The sequence below is a fragment of the Papio anubis genome, chromosome 12 (assembly GCF_008728515.1).
Source record: "Papio anubis isolate 15944 chromosome 12, Panubis1.0, whole genome shotgun sequence".
NCBI lineage: Eukaryota > Metazoa > Chordata > Mammalia > Primates > Cercopithecidae > Papio > Papio anubis.
The window spans coordinates 112,533,947-112,553,011 of record NC_044987.1 but is presented as its reverse complement, the minus strand read 5'-3'; the positions used below and the strand labels follow the sequence as shown (position 1 = coordinate 112,553,011).

General features: G+C 50.4%; 1 protein-coding gene and 1 pseudogene across 2 annotated transcripts in view; one reads left to right on the top strand and one right to left on the bottom strand.

Annotated features, from left to right (window-relative positions):
- TAF6L (TATA-box binding protein associated factor 6 like) overlaps positions 1-19,065 on the bottom strand; it is a 22,430-nt gene extending 3,365 nt beyond the window's left edge. For both annotated transcript variants that reach the window (XM_021925638.2, XM_003909676.4), the window contains exons 1-9: positions 18,702-19,065; positions 15,129-15,288; positions 14,288-14,374; positions 12,362-12,512; positions 12,156-12,206; positions 11,525-11,619; positions 8,829-8,903; positions 8,464-8,684; positions 7,967-8,099 (exon numbers count right to left, since the gene is read on the bottom strand). In XM_021925638.2, the coding sequence (XP_021781330.1) occupies positions 7,967-8,099; positions 8,464-8,684; positions 8,829-8,903; positions 11,525-11,619; positions 12,156-12,206; positions 12,362-12,512; positions 14,288-14,374; positions 15,129-15,288; positions 18,702-19,015 (1,287 nt within the window). In that variant the 5' untranslated portion in view covers positions 19,016-19,065. The remainder of the gene's footprint in view (positions 1-7,966; positions 8,100-8,463; positions 8,685-8,828; positions 8,904-11,524; positions 11,620-12,155; positions 12,207-12,361; positions 12,513-14,287; positions 14,375-15,128; positions 15,289-18,701) is intronic.
- Positions 2,137-6,048, top strand: LOC108582105 (annotated as a pseudogene).

Here is a 19,065-nt window from a genome sequence, read left to right as displayed (position 1 = left end):
AAATAAATGACGTTTGTGATGGGCTGTGATGGATGAGGCAGAGTTCTATGGTCATTCATCCACAGCACGAACATTTGAAAGTGTTGACAAAATTCTCAAATTCCTAAAAAATATAACTTACTGCTGACTTGAGAATATGAAAGCTTCAATAATTCTGTAACTATGGAAGACACTGAAACAGTAGTTAAGAATTAACTATAAAGAGGCCGGGCACGGTAGCTCATACATATAATCCCAGCACTTCAGAAGGCGAGGCGGGTGGCTCACGAGGTCAGGAGTTCAAGACCAGCCTGGCCAAGATGATGAAACCCTCTCTACTAAAAATACAAAAATTAGATGGGCGCAGTGGCAGGTGCCTGTAATCCCAACTACTTGGGAGGCTGAGGCAGGAGAATCACTTGAACTCAAGGGGTGGAGGTTGCAGTGAGCCGAGATCACGCCACTGTACTCCACCCTGGGCAGCAAAGTGAGACTCCATCTCAAAAAAAAAAAAAAAAAGAATTAACTATAAAGAAAATACTGGCTGGGTGCGGTGGCTCACACCTGTAATCCCAGCACTTTGGGAGGCCTAGGCGGGCAGATCAGGAGGTCAGGAGTTCGAGACTAGCCTGGCCAACACAGTGAAACCCTGTCTCTATTAAAAAATACAAAAAATTAGCTGGGTATGATGGTGGACACCTGTAATCCCAGCTACTTGGGAGGCTGAGGCAGGAGGATCGCTTGAATCCAGGAGGCAGAGGTTGCAGTGAGCCGAGGTCACGCCATTGCACTCCAGCCCGGGCAAAAGAAAAGAAAAGAAAATACCATGGCAGAATTTACAAAGGTCTACAGACACTCAAGAAAAAGATGGGCCAGGTGCAGTGCCTCACACTTGTAATCCCAGCACTTTGGGAAGGCCAAAGGATCACTTAAACCAAGGAGTCTGAGACCAGCCTGGGCAATGTAGGAGGACATCATCTCTATTAAATAAAGAAAAGGATGACCTAAATCTTATGAAAGTAAATATAAAAAAGAAATACTCCCCACGTCATTCTATCAGGCCAGTGATTCTAAAACCAAACAAGGACAGTACATGAGAGGAAACGTGTGTAATTTCACTCATGAATATAGGTAAACCCTTTTAATATTTAGAAGACCCAAAAGTAATTAAAATGCATTACAGCCCAATAAAAGTTTTGGATTTTTTTTTACAACTATCCCATGACCCAGTTGAGTGTATCATGGAACTATAAAGATTGTTTACTATCAGGAAATCTGTAATAACATTGGCAAATAAAAGCTGAAAAGCCTTAGGATCATTTCAAAACATGCAGAAAAAGCATTTTATAAAAACCCAATATAAATTGATAAAATTAAGACTACAGGCCTGGTGCCGTGGCTCACGTCTGTAATCCCAGCACTTTGGGAGGATAAGGCGGGCGGATCATGAGGTCAGGATATCGAGACCATCCCGGCTAACACAGTGAAACCCTATCTCTATTAAAAATGCAAAAAAATTAGCCGGGCATGGTGGCGGGCGCCTGTAGTCCCAGCTACTCTCAGGAGGCTGAGGCGGAGAATGGCGTGAACCCGGGAGGCAGAGCTTACAGTGAGCTGAGATGGCGCCACTGCACTCCAGCCTGGGTGACAGAGCAAGACTCCGTCTCAAAAAAAAAAAAAACCTCAAAAAAATTAAGAGTATATATATACACACACGTATATATATACACACACACGTGTGTATATGTGTATATATATACGTATATATATACACACGTGTGTGTGTGTGTGTGTATATATATATATATTTTTTTTTTTTCTGTGTGTGACAGGGTCTAGCTCTGTCACCCAGGCTGGAGTGTAGTGGAATGATCATGGCTCACTGCAGCCTCAACAACATGGGCTCAAGCAATCCTCCCACCTCAGCCTCCCAAGTAGCTGGGACTACAGGTATATGCCACCACACCCCACTAATTTCCTTTTTTATAGAGGCAGGGCTGCTGCTTGGGCCTTCATCTTCAGCAGTCACTCTACAGCCACCTATAAGAGCCAAGGACTAAGATAGGCAAAAAATTTGAGGAACCTGGGCCCATCAAATATTCCAAAGTAAGCCTGCTTGGCTGCTAAGCTCATGCAGGGAAGGGAGGCTGGAAGGGGATGGTACTCATCCTGGTACCAGCCAGGATGGTCCCGATCTCCTGACCTCATGATCCACCCGCCTCAGCGTCCCAAAGTGCTGGGATTACAGACGTGAGCCACAGCGCCAGGCCTATATTCTTAATTTTATTCACCATGTTGCCCAAGCTGGTCTTAAACTCCTGGGCTCAAGCAATCCACCCACCTCGGCATCCCAAAGTACTGGGATTACAGGTGTGAGCCACTGACCCTGTCCATAATTTTCCTTTTTTCTTTTTCTTGAGATGGAGTTTCGCTCTTATTGCCCAGGCTGGACTGCAATGGCGCGATCTTGGCTCACCACAACCTCCACCTTCCTGGGTTCAAGCAATTCTCCTGCCTCAGCCTCCAGAGTAGCTGGGATTACAGGCATGGCCACCTTGCCCAGCTAATTTTGTATTTTTAGCAGAGACAGGGTTTCTCCATGTTGGTTAGGCTGGTCTCAAACTCCCAACCTCAGGTGATCCGCCCGCCTCAGCCTCCCAAAGTGCTGGGATTACAGGCATGAGTGAACCACCCACTGTGCCCAGCCAACCCTGGCCATAATTTTCTTAATCTGAGAAAGAGTAGCTACCTGTACACACACAGTAAACATCAGCCTAAATGGGAAAGGTTATTAGCACATCTTTTATAACTGGAAAGGAGACAAAGATGTTCATCATCATGTGTATATAACATTAGTAATCCTAACAATAAGAAAAATAAAGGCATGCCGGGTGCGGTGGCTTACACCTGTAATCCCAGCACTTTGGGAGGCCGAGGCAGGCGGATCGCCTGAGTTCAGGAGTTCAAGACCAGCCTGACAGGCCGGGCGCGGTGGCTCAAGCCTGTAATCCCAGCACTTTGGGAGGCCGAGACGGGCGGATCACGAGGTCAGGAGATCAAGACCATCCTGGCTAACACGGTGAAACCCCGTCTCTACTAAAAATACAAAAAACTAGCCGGGCGAGGTGGCGGGCGCCTGTAGTCCCAGCTACTCGGGAGGCTGAGGCAGGAGAATGGCGTAAACCCAGGAGGCGGAGCTTGCAGTGAGCTGAGATCCGGCCACTGCACTCCAGCCTGGGCGACAGAGCGAGACTCCGCCTCAAAAAAAAAAAAAAAAAAGACCAGCCTGACCAACATGGAGAAACCCGTCTCTACTAAAAATACAAAATTAGCCAGGAGTGGTGGCACATGCCTGTAATCCCAGTTACTTGGGAGGCTAAGGCAGGAGAATCGCTTGAACCTGGGAAGCAGAGGTTGCAGTGAGCCGAGATCGTGTCACTGCACTCCAGCCAGGGCGACAGAGCAAGACTCCGTCTCAAAAAACAAAAAAAAAGCCTGGCACGGTGGCTCGTGCCTGCAATAGCAGCACTTTGGGAGGCCAAGGCTGGCGGATCACGAGGTCAGGAGATCGAGACCATCCTGGCTAACACGGTGAAACCCCATCTCTACTAAAAAATACAAAAAATTAGCCAAGCGTGGTAGCAGGCGCCTGTAGTCCCAGCTACTCAGGAGGCTGAGGGAGGAGAATGGCATGAACCCGGGAGGTGGAGCTTGCAGTGAGCCGAGATCGCACCACTGCACTCCAGCCTGGGCGACAGAGCAAGACTCCATCTCAAAAAAAAAAAAAAAAGGAAATAAAGCTGTCATTATTTATACATGATATGATATGATCATCTATATTAAAACCTCCAAAGAATCTATAATTAGCAATGATAGTTTAAGAAAGCAGCTGGACAGTACTTGCCTGCTGATTCTATAGGGTGGCAGTTTGCAAACTGTAAATTTATGTTGCTAACAATAAGCATTACATATGCCCTCTTAGCCCTTCACCCATATGACAGTGATAGCGGGGTCACTATTATCTGTCTTTATACCCTGTATGTATCCCCAGTGCTTAGCAAAGTAACTGGATAGTTTAGGAAGATAGGAATGTAAAAGTGAATTACATTTCTATACACGAGCAAGAAACTAACACCATAAAGACCCCATTACAACAGTATCGAAGGACAGCAAGAATCTAGGAATAGTTTGTGGGTTTGTTGTTTGTTTGGGTTTTTTTTGAGACAGTCTCACTCCGTCACCCAGGCTGGATGGAGAGCAGCAATCTGGCTTACTTCAGCCTTGACCTCCCAGGATCAAACAGTCCTCCCACCACAGCCTCCCAAGTAGCTGGGACGAAAAGTGCATGCCAATCATGCTAGGTTTTTTCTGTTTTTTTGGGGTTTTTTTAAGATGCAGTTTCACTCTTGTTGCCCAGGCTGCAGTGCAATGGCGTGATCTCGGCTCACCGCAACTACCTCCCAGGTTCAAGCAATTCTCTTGCCTCAGCTTCCCAAGTAACTGGGATTACAGGCACGCGCCACCACCCCCGGTTAATTTTTGTGCTTTTTTGTTTTTTTTGTTTTTTGAGACGGAGTCTCGCTCTGCCGCCCAGGCTGAATTTTTGTGTTTTTAGTATAGACGGGGTTTCTCCATGTTGGTCAGGCTGGTCTCGAACTCCCGACCTCAGGTGATCTGCCCTCCTTGGCCTCCCAAAGTGCTGGGAATGCAGGTGCAAGACCACACCCGGACACACTTGGCTTTTTTCTTTTTTTTTTTTTTTTGAGACGGAGTCTGGCTCTGTTGCCCAGGCTGGAGTATAGTGGCACGATCTTGGCTCACAGCAACCTCCGCTTCCCGGGCTCAAGCCATTCTCCCTGCCTCAGCCTCCTGAGTAGCTGGGATTACAGGTGCCTGCCAACACGCCCAGCTAATTTTTTGTATTTTTGTGGAGATGGGATTACACCATGTAGGCCAGGCTGGTCTTGAACTCCTGACCTGAGGTGATCCCCCTGTCTCGGCCTCTCAAAGTGCTGGGATTACAGGCGTGAGCCACCATGCCTGGCTCACTTGGCTAATTTTTAAAATTTTTTGTAGAGATGGGATCTCACTATGTTGCCCAAGGTAGTCTTGAACACTTAGGCTCAAGTGATCCTCCCACCTCAGCCTCCGAAAGCACTACGATTACAGACATGAGCCACTGCACTAGGCAGAATTTTTTTTCCTCTTTATTTCTTTTTCTTTTTGAGATGGTATCTCACTCCGTTGCCCAGGGTTGAGTGCAATGGCACGATGTCGGTTCACTGAAACCTCCACCTCCTGGGTTCAAGCGATTCTCATGCCTCAGCCTCCAGAATAGCTGGGATTACAGGCATGTGCCATCATGCCCAGCTAATTTTTGTATTTTAGAAGAGACGGGTTTTTACCATGTTGGCCAGGCTGGTCTTGAACTCCTGACTTCAGATGATCCACCCACCTCAGTCTCCCAAAGTCCTGGGATTACAGGCATGAAACACCACACCCCCAGCCCTCCTCTTTCTTTCTTTTTCCTTTGTATCTTGTTTCTATTTTTTGTCTTTTTCTTACTCTTTGTTTTTCTATAGTTTAGTCGATCCATAAAGAAACAACTTTTTAAAGTATGTGTAGGTTCTACTCAGGGAAATGATGAAAGCATCCTAGAAGCCTGTGAAGACCTAAACAAAAATGGAGATATAGGGGGAAGGGGCGGCAGGCGCCGTGTCCGGCCGGGAAGGTGGCAAGAAGCAGCCACTGAAACAGCCAAAGAAGCAGGCCAAGGAGATGGACGAGGAAGATAAGGCTTTCAAGCAGAAACAAAAAGAGGAGCAGAAGCTCGAGGAGCTAAAAGTGAAGGCCGCAGGGAAGGGGCCCTTGGCCATAGGTAGAATTAAGAAATCTGGCGAAAAGTAAGCTGTTCCTTGTGCCTGAGGAGATGGTGACCCTTTATTTCATCTATATTTAAACATCTGTATTCCCTGCCATAACATCCTTTGACACCTATAGCTGGAATTAAGGGTTGTCTTGGAGCTGTTATACATTTAAGAATAAACTTTTGTTTAAAAAAAAAAAAAATGGAGATATAGGCCAGGCGCGGTGGCTCATGCCTGTAATCCCAGCACTTTGGGAGGCTGAGATGGGTGGATTCCCTGAGGTTGGGAGTTCGAGACCAGCCTGATGGGAGAAACCCCATCTCTACTAAAAATACAAAATTAGCCGGGCATGGTGACACATGCCTGTAATCCCAGCTACTTGGGAGGCTGAGGCAGGAGAATCGCTTGAACCTGGTCAGGGTGGAGGTTGTGGTGAGCCGAGATCACGCCATTGCACTCTAGTCTGAGCAACAAGAGCGAAACTCCATCTCAAAAAAAAAAAAAAAAAAATGGAGATATGATACCTTCGTGGACAGGATGACTTACTATCATATCACTCCCCTTCAAAATTAATCTAATACATTTGATGTAATTCCAATAAAAATCTCAAAAGTGGCCGGGCGTGGTGGCTCACGCCTGTAATTCCAGCACTTTGGGAGGCCAAGGCGGGTGGATCACGAGGTCAGGAGATCGAGACCATCCTGGCTAACACGGTGAAACCCCATCTCTACTAAAAATATAAAAAATTAGCCAGGTGTGGTGGCGGGTGCCTGTAGTCCCAGCTACTTGGGAGGCTGAGGCAGAAGAATTGAACCCAGGAAGCAGAGCTTGCAGTGAGCCGAGATTGCGCCACTGCACTCCATTCTGGGTGACAGAGCAAGACTCTGTCTCAAAAAAAAAAAAAAAAAAAAGGTGTTGCCACTGTGATAGTATTAAAAGGTAGGATCTTTTATTTTTTTGAGATGGAGTTTCGCTCTTCTCGCCCAGGCTGGAGTGCAGAGGCACAACCTTGGCTCACTGCAGCCTCTGCCTCCTAGGTTCAAGCAATTCTCTCGCCTCAACCTTCCGAGTAGCTGGGATTACAGGCATGTGCCACCATGCCCACCTAACTTGTATTTTTTTTTTTTTTTTTTGATACAGAGTCTCGCTCTGTTGCCCAGGCTGGAGTGCAGTGGTGCGATCTCAGCTCACTGCAAGCTCCGCCTCCTGGGTTCACGCCATTCTCCTGCCTCAGCCTCCTGAGTAGCTGGGATTATAGGCGCCCACTACCACGCCCGGCTAATTTTTTTGTATTTTTAGTAGTGAGGGGGTTTCACCATGTTAGCCAGCATGGTCTCGATCTCCTGACCTCGTGATGTGCCTGCCTCAGCCTCCCAAAGTGCTGGGATTACAGGTATGAGCCACTGTGCCCGGCGCCAACACCTAATTTTTAAAGCACATAATCATTTGATAATTTCTATAGATGCTAAAAGTCATGACAAAATTCAGTATCTATTCATGTGTAAAATGCTCAGTACAACAGGAATTGAAGGTATTTCTTTGTGTTTTTTTTTTTTGTTTTTTTTTTTGAGACAGAGTCTCGCTCTGTCGCCCAGGCTGGAGTGCAGTAGCCGGATCTCTGCTCACTGCAAGCTCCACCTCCCAGGTTTCCGCCATTCTCCTGCCTCAGCCTCCCGAGTAGCTGGGACTACAGGTGCCCGCCACCGCCCCCGGCTAATTTTTGTATTTTTAGTAGAGACGGGGTTTCTTCACCTTGTTAGTCAGGATGGTCTCGATCTCCTGACCTCGTGATCCGCCCATCTCGGCCTCCCAAAGTGCTGAGATTACAGGCGTGAGCCACTGCGCCCGGCCTTGAAGGTATTTCTTAATGTGGTAATATAGAATGGGCAGGAATTTATAAAATGGGGGGACATCAGTATCTGTCATACAGGACTTTCGAAAGGATAAGACATTTACATACAGAAAGTCAAGCTATCACTGAGGCTGGCCTAAGGCCAGAACTCAATACATGGCAGTGGCAGGCACACACCCTTTTGGAGATAAAGACACACAAGTACTATTTTTCTAACACAAATGGGAGTTCTTACGGCTCTGTCTGTGAGAAAGGCCGGGATGCTCACCTTCCAGCCAAGAGCATGCAGCCCCACCACGGCTCCATAGTGACAGCAGAGCGGCCGCACAGGATCTGCCAGGATCTTCTGCAGGGACAGCAGGATATGCTGATAGAGGCCACTTACAAGGTCCCCATGAGTCCTGTGGGAGCACCATTCAGTGAGTGAGGGGAATGAGGCACAGTGCCACCCAACAGGGCACAAGACAACACCAAGAGAACAGCATCTGTACAGTACACTCGAGCGTGCTGGGGTTAAGTGAAGAAGGCTGCCAGGGGTGACTGGCCTAGAACCTGAGGACTGAAGAACCAATACCTTGGCGTATTTGTAATCCATTTTCAGAATCCCAGTGTGTCACAGCACATCAGCTAGGATGCTCCGAGGGAAAAGGTTTCCCATCTTCTCACAGACCCTCAAAGCCAGAGGCTTTGCCCCATTTCCTTACCCCAACCCACTTGACTCTGCAGCAATCCCACCCTTTGCTCAGGTCTATGCCCAGTGGCTACCAAAAGATGTGGCTGAGCAGGAGGGCAGCGCCATCCCGCAGAGTCCAGTGGTCATTCAGGGGGTTGATGGAGGCAGCCAGTGGCTCCAGGACACAGTAGAGGACACTGCCCACCAGACAGCGGACATAGGGCCCCAAGCACAGGTGTGGATTCCGAAACAGGCTCCGTGCCACCTGCAGCAGCCGGTGCAGTTGCTCCAGGTCATGACTTACAGATTTCACCTGTTGGGAGAAGCGGGTAGCTTAGGGGAACATGAGGGGACAGGCAGGAGCCCACCATTCTGACAGCACTTGCCATGAGCCCTACACCTGCTGGGTCATCTCTTCCTTACAAAACACTCTCCCTGTCCCAGCCTGGTCACTTACCCCACTAACCACATAAACAAAGTAAGGCAGGAGCGCCCCGATCTTGGAGTTCGTCTGCAAGTCCTGGAGTGCAACCTAAAAGGAAGGGCCCAGACTGCATTGGATCCACCAGAAAACTGTAAAACATGAATAAGGTATTCTTCTGGAAGGCAGTGTATCACCTTATTCATGTTTTACAATTTTAAATGTTCGTATTCTTTGATTTAGCAATTCTATTTCTATAAATGTAACCTACAGAAACTCATTCACATATACCTGCATATGGCACGGAATACAACCTGAATGTCCAACATATTTTTAACTGAGAAAGGCAATCTATAAAACCAGATGTTTAATATAATACCACTTAGGTTTTTATGAGAGTAATCATAGTTGATACAGAAGAAAAAAAGTAGGTGGAGGAACAGACATTTCAGTTTCTTTTTCTCTTTTCTTTTTTTTCTTTGAGACGGAGTCTCGCTCTGTCGCCCAGGCTGGAGTGCAGTGACTCAATCTCGGCTCACTGCCACCTTTGCCTCCTGGGTTCAAGCGATTCTCCTGCCTCAGCCTCCCAAGTAGCTGGGATTACAGGCGCTTGCCACCACGCCCAGCTAACTTTTGTAATTTTTAGTACAGACAGGGTTTCACCATGTTGACCAGGCTGGTCTCAAATTCCTGGCCTCAAGCAATCCGCCTGCCTCAGGCTCCCAAAGTGCTGGGATTACAGGCGTTAGCCACTGTGCCTGGCACTCTCTTTTTTTTTTTTTTTTTTTTGAGATGGAGTCTCACTCTATTGCCCAGGCTGGAGTACAGTGGCACGATCTCGGCTCATTGCAACCTCCGCCTCTTGGGTTCAAGCGATTCTCCTGCGTCAGCCTCGCAAGTAGCTGGGATTACAGATGCACGCCACCAAGCCTGGCTAATTTTATGGTATTTTTAGTAGAAACAGGGTATCACCTTGTTGGCCAGGCTGGTCTCGAACTCCTGGCCTCACATGATCGGCCCACCTCGACCTCCCAAAGTGCTGGGATTACAGGCGTGAGTCACCATACCTGGCCACTTTCTTTTTCTTTCTATGTTTTCATATCATATGTACGTCTACAGTAAACATATACTAGTATTTTTTTTTTTTTTCTTTGAGACAGAGTTTCATTCTACCAGCCAGGCTGGAGTGCAGCAGCGCGATCTTTCTTTTGAGACAAAGTTTTGCTCTTGTTGCCCAGGCTGGAGTGCAATGGCGTGATATCGGCTCACAGCAACCTCTGCCTCCGGGTTCAAGCAATTCTCCCGCGTCAGCCTCCTGACTAGCTGGGATTACAGGCGTCCACCACCACACCTGGCTAATATTTGTATTTTTAGAATTTTCTTTTTTAAATTTTTGTAATTTTAGAACTCCAGACTTCAGGTGATCCACCCGAGTGGCGCGACCTTGACCCACTGCAACCTCTGCCTCCTGGGTTCCAGCAATTTTCCTGCCTCAGCCTCCCAAGTAGCTGGGATTACAGGCACCCACCACCATGCCTGACTAATTTTGTATTATTAGTGAAGATGGGGTTTCACCACGTTGGCCAGTCTGGTCTCGAACTCCTGACCTCAAGTGATCCACCCACCTCTGCCTCCCAAAGTGCTGGGAGGCCAAGGAAGGATTGCTTGAGGGCAGGAGTTTCACCAGCCTGGGCAACACAGTGAGACCCTGTCGCTAAAAAAAAAAAAAAGAAAAAAATAGGCTCACGCCTGTAATCCCAGCACTTTGGGAGGCGGAGGCAGGTGGATCACCTGAGGTCAGGAGTTTGAGACCAGCCTGGCCAACACGATGAAACCCTGTCTCTACTAAAAATGCAAAAATTAGCCAGGCATGGTAGGATGCCCCTGTCATCCCAGTCACTTGGGAGGCTGAGGTGGGAGAATTGCTTGAACCCAAGAGGCAGAGGCTGCAGTGAGCCAAGATCACACCACTGCACTCTAGCCTAGGTGACAGAGCAAGACCCCATCTCAAATTAAAAAAAAAGTTTTTTAATTAAAATAATAAAAATTTAAATATTCATAGAATTAGGCCAGGCACAGTGGTTCACACCTGTCATCCCAGCACTTTGGGAGGCCGAGGTGGGCGGATCACCTGAGGTCTGGAGTTCGAGACCAGTCTGACCAACATGCTGAAATCCCGTCTCTATTAAAAATACAAGGCCGGGCGTGGTGGCTCACGCTTGTAATCCCAGCACTTTGGGAGGCCGAGGTGGGTGGATCACAAGGTCAGGAGATCGAGATCATCCTGGCTAACACGGTGAAACCCCGTCTCTACTAAAAAATACAAAAAATTAGCCAGGAGTGGTGGCGGGCGCCTGTAGTCCCAGCTTCTCGGGAGGCTAAGGCAGGAGAATGATGTGAACCCGGTAGACGGAGCTTGCAGTGAGCCGAGATCGCGCCACTGTACTCCAGCCTGGGCGACAGAGCGAGACTCCATCTCAAAAAAAATAACAAAAAACAAAATTAGCCAGACGTGCTGGCACATGCCTGTAATCCCAGCTAGTTAGGAGGCTGAGGCAGGAGAATCGCTTGAACCCGGGAGATGGAGGGTGTGGTGAGCTGAGATCGTGCCATGGGACTCCAGCCGGGGCAACAAGAGCGAAACTCCGTCTCAAAAAAAAAAAAAAAAAAAAAAAAAGTTCATAGAATTTATAAGTTCAAATTTGCGCCCCAACTTGGACCCACTTGCTCACCTTCATCAGTTGCGGATCATCCCCTAGCACAGCACGAGTCACCTGGTGATAGTACTTGAGAAGGTCATCCGTCAGTGAAGACACAGCACTGGGCACTGCCAGAAGACAGGCAGGAAGCAGGGACAGATGGAGAGCTGGCCCTCTCCCAGCCTTTCCAGCCTCCTCCCGCTCAACCACCATCCCCACACACATCCACAAGAAGACTTTCAGTCAGGACAACCAGGGCAAGAGACTCCCACTGCTCTTAGCGTCTGCTCAGCCCTGACCATCTAGGCTCCGCACACCTCTGTGCTCTGTCCTGTCTTCCACCCACCCTCTGCCGGACAGACTCCTGAGAGCTTCAGGCTCTGTGAAGCTCTGCTCAGCATACCCTGGGGGTGAAACACCGCCCCAGCATGCTGCCCAGACTTCCATCTTAGCATCCAACATGCTGCATCATGACTGGTTACAGGTCTGGGCTCCCATCTCCAACTCTGAGCCCTCTATGCAGAGCCCAGTGCCCACTTAGACCACAGCACAAGGCAGCATGGGTAAACACGTTAGATGCGGACTCGGGGGCACACAGGCACCACCCTCACAACCTAAGGGAGAAAATTCATCCCAAGGGCCTGTTTCCTACATCACCCCTTACCCGATCCTTGAGGTGCCAGGTTCCCTTTGCCATCCAGGTAGGAGACGTGAACTAGAAGCAGTGTAGAGAGATGTGTCAGCCTGGCGTTCTGCCCCTAGGAGTACTGCCTACCCCTCCAAGTTCTGCCTCTTCCACCAGCCAGCCCATCACCACTTCTCTTCACGGCCCAGCTCCCATCCCCAACTCAGCAGGACCCCGGCAGCCACCTCTGACAGCTGTCTCGGCACAGCCTTTGGGGATGTTGGTAGCCAGGGCCAGCTCCACCAGGTTCACCTCTCGATCCTCAGGAAAGTAGAGTTCACCCTCCCTGGCGGGGCGCATGGGCAGTGCCTCCTGGGATCCGTAACCACATACAGCCTGAGGAAAAAGGGAATTGGAGAGCAGCCTGAATCCAGGGACGGAGCAGGTGTCAGGATCCAGGATGAGGCTCCACTGACCAAGGCAGACAGCGCATGTTTGAGGGAAGTCCAGAAGTCCCAAGAAAAGTGGTGGAAGCCTGGGGCTCAGAGCCACCACTGGGGACTTGCCTGGAGCATCCTGGGCTCCTTGGGTCAAGGGAGAGAACATGGTTGCTCCTCCCATAACTGGAAGGGTCCTGAGCCCCACACCAAGCACTGGTCCTCCTTATTCATACTCACTCACTTTGAAAACTCACTAATGTCTTCTAAACATGGCCTTCCTCTCTCATCTCACTGCTCCAAAAAAACCACACCATAGCCGGGCGCGGTGGCTCACGCCTGTAATCCCAGCACTTTGGGAGGCTGAGGCGGGCAGATCACGAGGTCAGGAGATCGAGACCATCCTGGCTAACACGGTGAAATCCCGTCTCTACTAAAAATACAAAAAATTAGCCGGGCGAGGTGGTGGGCGCCTATAGTCCCAGCTACTCGGAGGCTGAGGCAGGAGAATGGCGTGAACCCAGGAGGTGGAGCTTGCAGAGAGCCAAGATCGCGCCACTGCACTCCAGCCTGGGCAACAAAGCGAGACTCTGTCTCAAAAAAAAAAAACCCACACCATGAGGCCCTAACACTTAGCCTGAATGCCTTCTTTCCCTCTTGCCCTAGTTTAAGCCAAGCTCAAGTTCTTCACCACCCTTTAAGGCCCAGCTCTAGTCCCACCTCCTCCAAAAAGCTTTCTCTAACCTCTGGGCCCCCAGTGGCCTCCTCTCCCTCTTTTCTGAACACGTAGCCCAGGTGGGCTGGGCCTAGCACCTGGTCTGCTGTTGCTATCAGTGTCTTGCTTCTCTTATATGCGCGTTTGGTCTTTTCTTCTTTTTTTGTTTTGAGACAGAGTTTCGCTCTTTCACCCAGGCTGGAATGCAGTGGCATGATCTCGGCTCACTGCAACCTCCGCCTTCCGGTTTTAAGCGATTCTCCTGCCTCAGCCTCCCAAGTAGTTGGGATTACAGGCGCCCGCAACCACACCCAGCTAATTTTTGTGTTTTTTTGTTTTTCTGACACGGAGTCCTGCTCTGTCGCCCAGGCTGGAGTGCAGTGGCGCAATCTCGGATCACTGCAACCTCTGCCTCCCAGGTTCAAGCGATTCTCCTACCTCAGCATCCTGAGTAGCTGGGGTTGGTTACAGGCGCCCACTGCCACGGCCAGCTAATTTTTGTATTTTTAGTAGAAATGGGGTTTCACCATGTTGGTCAGGTTGGTCTCAAACTCCTGACCTCGTGATCTGCCCGCCTCGGCCTCCCAAAGTGCTGGGATTTTAGGTATGAGCCCCTGAGCCCAGCCTTTTTTTTTTTTTCTTTTTTAGAGACAGGGTCTTGCTCTGTTGCCCAGGCTGGAGTGCAGTCTCAGCTCACCGCAACCTCTGCCTCCTGGGTTCAAGCAATTCTCATGCCTCAGTTTCCTGACTAACTGGGACTGCAGACATGCACCACCAGGCCCAGCCAATTTTTGTATTTTTAGTAAAGAAGGGGTTTCGCCAAGTTGGCCAGGCTGGTCTTGAAGTCCTGGCCTCAAGTGATCTGCCCACCTCAGCTTCCCAAAGTGCTGGGATTACAGGCATGAGCCACCACGCCCGGCAGCGTTTGGCCTTAATGTCTCGCCACACTGCCAGCCCTGAACTGGACATGGAAGTGGCCTCATGCCATCTGAGCCCTCTGTGGCCTGCACCCCACTCACGTCCACGCTGCTCCATCTGAGGGCCCTGTTGAAGTCCTCAACCGTCAGCTTCCGGCGTTTGGTGTGCTTCATGAACTGAGAACTATTCTGGAAGGGAGGGAACAGAAGCCAGAGTCAAAGGATGTGGAGCAGGGAGCGTGGGAAACCCCAAATGAAGTGGGCCAGACTGGAGAGAAGGCAAACAGGAGACCACGCTTAGCGATCAGAAGCACAGATTCCGGCTGGGCGTAGTGGCTCACGCCTGTAATCTCAGCACTTTGGGAGGCCGAGGCGGGCAGATCACGTGAGGTCAGGAGTTCAAGACCAGCCTGACCAACATAGTGAAACCCCGTCTCTACTAAAAGTACAAAAATTAGCCGGGTGTGGTGGCGGGCGCCTGTAATCCCAGCTACTTGGGAGGCTGAGGCAGGAGAATCGCTTGAACTCGTGAGGCGGAGGTTGCAGTGAGCCAAGATCGTGCCATTGCACTCCAGCCTGGGGCACAAGAGTGAGACTTTGTCTCAAAAAAAAAAAAAAAGCCTAGATTCCGTCTCTGTTCTTGTACAAAAACACCCCCCAGGTGTCACATCTGTCAACACCTCAGTTTCTCACATGTAGAATGTGAGTATGTACCCGCTTGCCCAGCGGGGCTGTTGTGAGGAGCACATGGGAAGACGCCTGGCAAGCGTTTTGTCTGCTGGAGGCCCAGACAGCTACAAGTAGAGCTCTGTAAAGGCGTGGACCGTCTCTGTTGTATGGAGCAGGCACCCAGTGTACACTTGAGTAAATCAATGAGGGTAGAGGTTGGTAAAAAGGCAGGAACAAGGACAGTTGGAGGTATCAGGGGGTGAGGGGAGTGTACCTGCGTGGCCTCTCTCAGACGATAGCACACGTCCTCTGCGAGCAGTGCCGCCACCTCATCGCTCAGCTCCAGGCCCGTGCTCTCCGCCATAAGCCGGACAGACTCCCGAGGGATCTCCACAAACCGCCGCTCCTCTCGCTCCGACATGGCCCCAGTGGAGCTGGGAGTGGAGAAGGAAGATTGGAAGAGCTGCCCCAGTCTCCTGAAGAGCCCAGGAGTGTGACCCAAGACCCTCCACACCAGCCTTGCTGCTCGTGCTCTGCAGTTTCTGAACAAGGAGCTCTGAGTACCCAGACGAGGAAACTGAGGCTCAGAGAAGGAAACAGACTGGCCAGTGGGACAAGAACAGTGAAGCTAGAGAAAGTCCAGGCGTTGGGGTTCACAGAACTAGGTCCCATTCCTGCCCTGTCACTTTCTATGTGAATTTGGCCAAGGTCTTCATCAGTCTGAGCCCTTGTGTCCTGAATTGTAAAATAGGCACGATAATCCCTGCCCTCTGCAGCTCACAGGGTTGCTATGAAAATGAGATGATTGATATGGTTTGGCTGTGTCTCCACACCAATCTCACCTTGAATTGTAATAATCCCCACGTGTCAAGGGCAGGACCAGGTGGAGATCACTGAATCAAGGGGCCAGTTTCCCCCATGCTGTTCTCCTGACAGTGAGTGAGTTCTCAAAAGATCTAATGGTTTCCCCCTTTTGCTCGATACTTCTCCTTGCCGCGGCCACGTGAAGAAAGACATGTTTGCTTCCCCTTCCACCATGATTGTAAGTTTCCTGAGGCCTCCCTAGCACTGTGAGTCAATTAAACCTCTTTCCTTTATACACTACCCAGTCTTTTTTTTTTTTTTTTTTTTTGAGACGGAGTCTCGCTCTGTTGCCCAGGCTGGAGTGCTGTGGCTGGATCTCAGCTCACTGCAAGCTCCGCCTCCCGGGTTCCCGCCATTCTCCTGCCTCAGCCTCCCGAGTAGCTGGGACTACAGGCGCCCGCCACCTCACCCGGCTAGTTTTTTGTATTTTTTAGTAGAGACGGGGTTTCACCATGTTAGCCAGGATGGTCTCGATCTCCTGACCTCGTGATCCGCCCGTCTCGGCCTCCCAAAGTGCTGGGATTACAGGCTTGAGCCACCGTGCCCGGCCAATTTTTGTTATTTATTATTATTATTTTTTGAGACAGAGTTTCGTTCTTGTTGCCCCCAACTCTCCTGCCTCAGCCTCCCAAGTAGCTGGGATTATAGGCACGTGCTACCAGGCCCATCTAATTTTTGTATTTTTAGTAGAGACAGGGTTTCGCCATGTTGGCCAGGCTGGATAGTAGCTGGGCTTTCTGCCTATGTGTTTGGTCTTCCCCAGTTTGGCTGCAAGGCCTAAATGCAGGAACCTGTATTTTCACAGGATACGGCACAATAAGAACCCGACAAAAACAGTAGCTGATGACTCACTCCAACAACGCACACCACAATGAGAAGGTAGACTCACATGCGCCACAGTGAGGCATCAACACCTCAGACAGGAAGGCCCAGATCCACGATGACCCACCCAGGCACTGCCCCCACTACTCCTCTGGCAGGGATCAATGGGTCACCAGTGACGTCCAGGTCCCTACATCCAAGGGCAGCTATGTGGCTTCTGCGCAGCACTCTTCCCAATGGCTCCCCATTGTCTTTGAAATAAAGAACAAATTTGAACAACGGCTCTGGAAGCTCTGCATGTGCTGCCTACTTCTGCAACACCTCTTACCTCTTACTTTCTTGTGTTCTGCATTCCCACCTGTGGCCTCCTTTCATTTCCTCAAATACACCTATTTTCGGACCTTTGAACGCTGTTTTCTCCACTTGAAACTCTCTCCTCCCTGTCCTCCACCCCTAATTCCTTTGTCTAGTGAACTGCTACTCACTCCTTCAGATTTCAGTTCAAATGTCACCTCCTCAGGGATGTCTTCCTAGATCCCCCAATGTCCTTGCACTCTGCCTTCAAACCAGTTATAAGAATTTGTAGCCGGGCCCGGTGGCTCACGCCTCTAATCCCAGAACTTTCGGAGGCCGAGATGGGCGGATCACGAGGTCAGGAGATCGAGACCATCCTGGCTAACACGGTGAAACCCCGTCTCTACTAAGAAATAAAAAAAAAAAATAGCCGGGCGAGGTGGCGGGCGCCTGTAGTCCCAGCTACTCGGGAGGCTGAGGCCGGAGAATGGCGTGAACCCGGGAGGCGGAGCTTGCAGTGAGCTGAGATCCGGCCATTGCACTCCAGCCTGGGCTACAGAGCGAGACTCCGTCTCAAAAAAAAAAAAAAAAAAATATAGACGAAGAATTTGTAGCCGGGCCCGGTGGCTCACGCCTCTAATCCCAGAACTTTCGGAGGCCAAGGTGGGCCTGCGACACCACGCCCGGCTAATTTTTGTATTTTTAGTAGAGACAGAGTTTCGTCATGGTAGCCAAGCTGGTCCGGAACTCCTGACTTCAGGTGATCCGCCCACCTCGGCCTCTAAAGTGCCGGGATTACAGGCGTGAGAAGACCGAGCCTGGCCCGATGAGCTTTTTTTTTTTTTTTTTTTTGGAGACGGAGTCTCGCTCTGTCACCCAGGCTGGAGTGCAGTGTGGTGTGATCTCGGCTCACTACAACCTCCGCCTCCCTGGTTCAAGCAATTCTCCTGCCTCAGCCTCCCCAGTAGCTGGGACTACAGGCGTACGCCGCCACGCCGGGCTAATTTTTTGTATTTTAGTAGAGACAGGGTTTCACCATGTTGCCCAGGCTGGCCTTGAATTCCTGAGCTCAGGCAATCCGCCGGCCTCGGCCTCCCAAAGTGCTAGGATTACAGGCGTGAGCCACCGCGCCAGGCCACGAATAGCACTGTACTATGCCTGAGACATAGCTAAGTGCTTTATATGATTACTTCACTATATCCTCAATAATATGATATTATTATGTATTTCGTCTATTTCACAGGCAAGGAAATCAAAACTCAGAGGTTAAATGTTCCACTACTTCTCCAAGATCACGAAGTAAGCACTGAGTAAGTAGGTGGGGGTGCGGGGACTCAAACCCTTGCTCCTAATCATTACTCTATGCCGCTTCAGGAGCCGCCAGCTGTGTGGGGAACAAGGCCTGAATCCCAGCCCAAAGACATGGGTTGGGGACCCACCCCTCGGTGACCCGAGACCCGCCAATAGATCACTGTGAAGCTGCAGTTTCCCTATCTGTAAAATGGGAGTATTTAGTCCACCCGCGCGAAAGGCGCGGAGGAAGTTTCCTATTATATGCCAGTACACGAAGTCTAGACTGTGACCAAAGTCTCCCGCTCTGCAGCCACCTCTCCTCCGCATCCTCAGCCACTAGTCAAGCTGGCGAAGAGGCGTGGGAACTGACCTCCGCGGGCCGGGCCTCGGCGACGCGCATCCTCCCACCCGGCCTCGCCCAGCCCAGATCGGGAGTGGGGGGTGCAGGGGGAGGAGGTCAGGGGTCACTGAACTTGGGTCACGTGGTCCGCCAAGGGAGCGGGCTCCAAGGCCGGTGAGTAAGCGGTCGGCGGCGGGAATGGGGAGTCCTTGGACCAGAGCACGGCCTGCTCACCTGAAGACCCCGGCGTGGCGAAGGCTGCTACGGAGACGACGGCGGCGGGGGCGGCGGCAGCGGCGCCCACTCACCAGCTCACTAATTCCCTCTCTGGGCCCCGGCCCCGCCCTCCACAAGTACAGCCAATCGGCGGGCGCCTTGGAAAGTTTCCGGCCCTCTAGGAGGTTTCCTGGCTCCTGATTGGCTAGTGTGAACAGCCTGTAGAGACCGGCGGTCACGAGACGCTGAAGAGTCGCGCTTCTTAAAGCAACCTGTCTTGCTACGTTTGCGAGTAGGTGTGTATTATGTTTTGACACACGTTTAATAAGCATATTTTATTTTTTTACTCATCCCAGTAGTCACGAGGAAATAAACAATCTCA